Raw genomic sequence first — 5,525 nt, 5'->3', positions numbered from 1 at the left:
TGTTTTTCTTTTGGTTTCCAGTAGGTGGAGTCTAAGCCTCTTGGATCCCTGCTTTATATAAAACCTTACTAATGCCTTTTTTTTCCTTATAAATGTTTAATCGCACTCACTACTCTCAGTCTCAGTCCCTGTCAGTGTTAGTGACAGTTTCGGTAACATTTGTTCAGATTCCCCTGGGGCTACATGGCCTTCAGTCTTGGAGGGTATGAGAGAACACCTCTCTGGATTGGGAGTGGAAGCTGCAGCTCAGTCTTGTTTTGCAACCTCGGCCAGTGTAAATCAACTGTTGTTTCTCTGCCATGCCTGCTTTTCTGCCGTCCCCATTTCTCTGCCTTCTGCCTTGATGACTGGGCATTGCCTCCGGCTGTGGGGAGCTCATAGCACTCCCAGGCAGGGCTGTTCAAGAACGTTGCTGCACGTACTCCCATCTCCCTCCTCCTACAGGGAGCTCTGGTGGCCGTGAGAGGCAGTTTCTTTGTTTCTCCAAGTCCACTGCCCGCCACCTAGGATTCTGACGTGTTGTATCTCTTACGCGCAGATCCCATGCTCAGACATGTTGTTGTGCAGTATCGGTATGGTTTTGTTGAGTTTTAGATGTTCAGCTTATTGTTGTTTCAAAGGGAGAGATCTGGGGATATCTCTCACTTGCCATGTTTCTGATGTCACTTACCTTTCTGTTATCTTGACTCTCTCTGCCATATAATGCTGATGAGAACTTTCTTGATTTCTGTCCTTTTTTAACTTAACATTTTACTGTATTTTCACATGTCATCAAGAATTATTTTGGGCATTTATTAAGGTTTTATTATAAAAGCTATGTATTTTTTTAGGGAATTTGGAAAATGTGGAAAGCTAAATAAATAAGTCTGACAAATAATATCACCCCAAATCATACCAATCAGAGAGCCACTGTTAACATAGTGTGTTTTATTCCTTTTTGTGTGTGTATATATCATATATCTACCCACATATGTATTATATATGTGTACATATCTATGATATCATATGTATATCATATATCACATCCATGTGTGTATATATGCATGTCATAGTCATATGACTATGTTTGTCATATATTAAAGTATCTTACAAACTGACAAATATGTAGTACATAAGATTTTGTATCACTTAAATTTTCTTAAGTATTTTCTCATATCACTAAAAATTCTTCATTCATAGTTTTTATAGTTATAGGTTCTGTCATATGATATCATAAGTTATTTAGTCATTCCCCGATAGTTTTACTTCCTCATTTGTAAAACTTTAACATCCTATAGATAAAGATAACAAATATGAATGTAATTTTACTATTTTTTTTAGACCTTTTTGGAAGTTGCTGACCGTTCAGGCACGGTGTCAGTGATTATGTGGAATGCCCTGTGTCCTGAGTGGTATAAAAGTCTGCGGGTTGGTTTAGTTCTTCTGCTTCAAGATTATTCTGTTAAAAAGAGTTATCCATTCAGATTGCAGCCTCTCCCTGTGGATCCACAAATCAAACTCATTTCTACTATGGGTTAAGTATTCAATGTTTTTTTTTTCCTTTTATTGCTATTTTGTTTGTATAAATTTGCGAAGTACCATATCAGCCATAGGCTCTTAAAAATTACTGAAGCTGTTAGAACCTGACAAATCTTTAAATTCCTATATCTATAAAAATTTCAAACAATCACTTATAGAACATAAGTGATTATTTATTTTGCATTTATTAAGAAAAAATATCTTAGATATTTATTGTGGATTAATGAATGAACTCTACTTGGTGTATACTTATTTTTATTATCTTTTATTTTTTGTATTATAATATTAAGTAAATGACTTGAATATAGTTGTCTGTCACTATGTGCTACAGTTCAAAAGGGCTTTGGTCAACATCTTGTTTTGAAATAATTTCAAACTTACATGAAATGTAATAGTATAAAAAACTCATGTATACCCTTTACACAGATTCAACCATTGTTAACATTTACCTTTGCTTTATCATTTTCTCTTTCTCTCTCTCCCTTTCTCTCTTCCCCTTTCTCCATCTATCTACATATATGTGTGTGTATGTATTTCTTTATTTTGTCCTCTAAACCATTTGAGAGTAAATGGTAACCATTATATATACCCCTTTACCTCTAAACACTTCAGTAATATTTCAGTCTATATTTTCCAAGAATGAGAACATTTTATTACATAATCACAGTACAGTTATCAAAATCAGGAAATTTAAAACTTAATACAATACTATACAATACTGTTATATCTAACCTATGGTTAATAGTCAAATGTTGTCAATTGCCACAATCTTGAAAGGGCTCTTTCTAATTAGTGTTGAAATCAAAGTTTTAACATCTTGACATCATACTAAATATTTTGAGTGCATTAGAATTAATATATTAAGTGATTGATTTAAGAAGTTGATATGATATTTTTTGCATTGCCATTTTCAAAATTATAGATTACATCACTCAACAAGTTTAAGTATTGTTTTGGGGTTATAATAGTTTTATACTGGACCTGGTTTTTTATGTATTCTAAATTCCCTAGCTAATCTATTAAGCTTAATTACTTAGACAATGTTCAGACAATGTAGCCTTTGTTCATTGTTTCCTTAAATATATGGTTATTTTGGAAAACTTCCTATGATTCTGTATTAAAATCTTCAGCATTTAGTAGTCATCGATCACATCTTGCTCGATGAACAAGTCATTACCTAGATAGTTTGGTGCAACTAGTCCATTTATCTCATTACTCTTTATTATAGAAAGTTGAGAAATTAAACAGATATTGATGTTGGGACTTACTTAAGAAAATACAATAAAATTTGGCAAGAGGAAGCTCATTCACAACATGTATTATGTCTACCAATTTATAATTTTTTTTCACAACTAAGCATATACAGGTGACAAAATAGCTTAGTAAAAACTGAGTCATCCTTTGTCAGTAACAGATAAGGTAAGTGACTTTGTAGATATCACATAATAAATAACTGGCATAATGGAAATCAAAATCTAGTTTTCCTAATACCTAACTTAATGTTCTTTCTACTAGATACACTGTTTTCTGTTGTAAAGAGAATTAATTTGAATGAGTTTTTACATGGCTGTGGGAAAATATAAATGTGTCTGGTACTAACAGCTGCTTCTAAACCTTAAAAACATATAGAAAGCAAGACAATAGACAGCATGTAGTCAATAGAATAACAGCCACTAAAATTTAGCACTGAAAATGATTCAAGAACTGGTGTTACTTCTGCTATGTAGAATTACATGGCTAGATTTTCATAATGGAAACTTTCTCTTTAAGATATGAGAGGCTACTTATACTTTCAAGTAAATAACTGCAAATATAGAAATTATTTTTTTAATGAGAGCCTTGATGAGAATATATTGTAATTATGTCTTTTAGTGTTTAAAACAGTTTTACTTATCAGTGCTAGCATCAGTCTCGATTTTATCCTGTAACTGTTTGATAGGTAATAGGATGTTTTCCCTCTTTATCAGGGGTCAGCAAGCTATTTTTGTAAAGAGCCAGATAGTAAATTTTATAGACTGTGCAGACAATATGGTCTCTGTCGCAACTACTCAGCTTTGCCTTTGTAGAGTGAAAGAAGCCAGAAATGATATGTAAATGAATGGGCATGGCTGTATTACAGTAAAACTTCATTTGAAAAAACAGGCAGCCATCTGCAGGCTGTTGTTTGCTGATCCTAAATGTATAAGTAGATCTCAATCCTCTCTGTACATTTGTACCACCTAGAGAGCTTTAAAGAACCACAGGCACCCCACCCTCTGAGAATCTGATTTAATTACTACGAGGAAACCAAAACATTGGTATGTCATTAAAACTCCTCAGATGACTCTAATGTGCATAGGATTGAGAACTATTGATTTATGATTTTTAATAATGACCTGTATCAAACTGATTAGTGATCTTTTGAAGAAAAAAAAGCAGTTCTGTAAAGCTCAGGAGATAAGAAAAGATAAGTAATATAGAGTTTTACTTTTAAAAATTAGTCTAATGGAGTGGCAGATATGTAAGATGAACAAATTACAGTAAAATGAAGACTAATGACAGTAAACAGTAAGAAAATATGATGAACAAAAGGGGAAAGGAAATGAATACAAATTTAGTTGAGGAAAGGACGAACGGTCAGGAGAGTAGGAGAACGGGTTGGATAAAAGAAAGTGTAATTGGATGTTGTGAATAATAACAGGGCTGTTTAAATGTTATGAGCAATGTAAGTGAGGTGAGTACGCAACGGGTGCTGATGTGGATCAGTAAGAGAATATGGATTTGTGATACCATCGCTGCCTTCTAGGTTTTGATGTGGGAAGACAAACTGTTGGGGTAATTTATCTTGGTTTATTTTTTAATATTTATATGTAGTTCCAAGTTATAGAAACTAAGATGTGTGCGTTTTTTAGTTTTAAAGATCTAGTTTTTATGTCCTTATACTTCCAGTATACTTTAGTTTTGTTTGCACTAAACTAAGAAATTACCATTCTAAAACTGTGCTGCTATTACTACTGTTTGCAAAATAATTGTCTGGCACAGAGTAGGCACTCTTTTTAAAATATTTTTATACTGTTATTTTTTTCAATTATAGTTAACATACAATATTATGTTAGTTCCAGGTGTACAACACACAGTGATTAGACATTTATATAACTTTTGAAGTGATCACTCTGATAAATCCAGTACTCATCTGACACCATACATAGTTATTATAATATTCCTGACTATATTCCTCAAGCTATACTCTACTTTCCCATGACTATTTGGTAACTACCAATTTATATCTCTTAATTCCTTCCCCCTTCACCCATTCCCTATCGCCCAATTTGACAGCCATCAAAATGCTCTCTGTATCTATGAGCTTGTTTCTGTTGTTTGTTTGTTTATCCTGTTCTCTATATTCCACATATGACATTTGTCTTTCTCTGTCTGACTTACTCCACTCAACACAATACCTTCTAGATCTATCCATGTTGTTGAAGATGGCAAGATTTCATTATTTTTTATGGTTATGTCTCCTATTATAGCCTTTGTTTTAAGGTCTGTTTTGTCTTATATAAGTATTGCCACCCCAGCTTTTTGTTTATTTCTTTACATTTTCTTGAAACATCTTTTTTAATCCTTTTACTTTTAGTCTGTGTGCCTTTTGATCTGAAGTGAGTCTCTTGTAGACAGTATATGTAAAGGTCTTGTTTTCTTATCCATTCAGCCACCCTATCTTTTGATTGGACCATCAAATCCATTTACATTTAAAGTAATTGTTGATAGATATGAAGTTATTGCCATTTTATTATTCATATTTTTTCTTTTTTTTTTTTTCTTTTTTCTTCTTTTTCTTAAAAAAGTCCCTCTAACATTTGTTGTAGTATTGGTTTAGTGGTAATGAACTCCTTTAGCTTTTTCTTCTCTGGGAAGCTCTTTTTTTGCCCTTTGATGCTACACGATAGCTTTGCCTGGTAGAGTAATCTTGGTTATAGGTCCTTGGTTATAGGTCCAATCCCTTCTGGCCTGTAAGTGTTCTGTTG

General features: G+C 33.0%; 1 protein-coding gene across 3 annotated transcripts in view; it reads left to right on the top strand.

Moving 5' to 3' along the window:
• The window catches only part of CUNHXorf57 (chromosome unknown CXorf57 homolog), a 57,105-nt gene that overhangs the window by 14,598 nt on the left and 36,982 nt on the right, over positions 1 to 5,525 (top strand). For all 3 annotated transcript variants that reach the window (XM_015597556.2, XM_015597502.2, XM_006904027.3), the window contains exon 3: positions 1,321 to 1,513. In XM_015597556.2, coding sequence (XP_015453042.1) covers positions 1,321 to 1,513 — 193 coding nt within the window. The remainder of the gene's footprint in view (positions 1 to 1,320; positions 1,514 to 5,525) is intronic.

The sequence above is a fragment of the Pteropus alecto genome, unplaced genomic scaffold, assembly GCF_000325575.1.
Source record: "Pteropus alecto unplaced genomic scaffold, ASM32557v1 scaffold150, whole genome shotgun sequence".
Lineage (NCBI taxonomy): Eukaryota > Metazoa > Chordata > Mammalia > Chiroptera > Pteropodidae > Pteropus > Pteropus alecto.
This window is presented reverse-complemented; position numbering and strand designations above follow the sequence as displayed.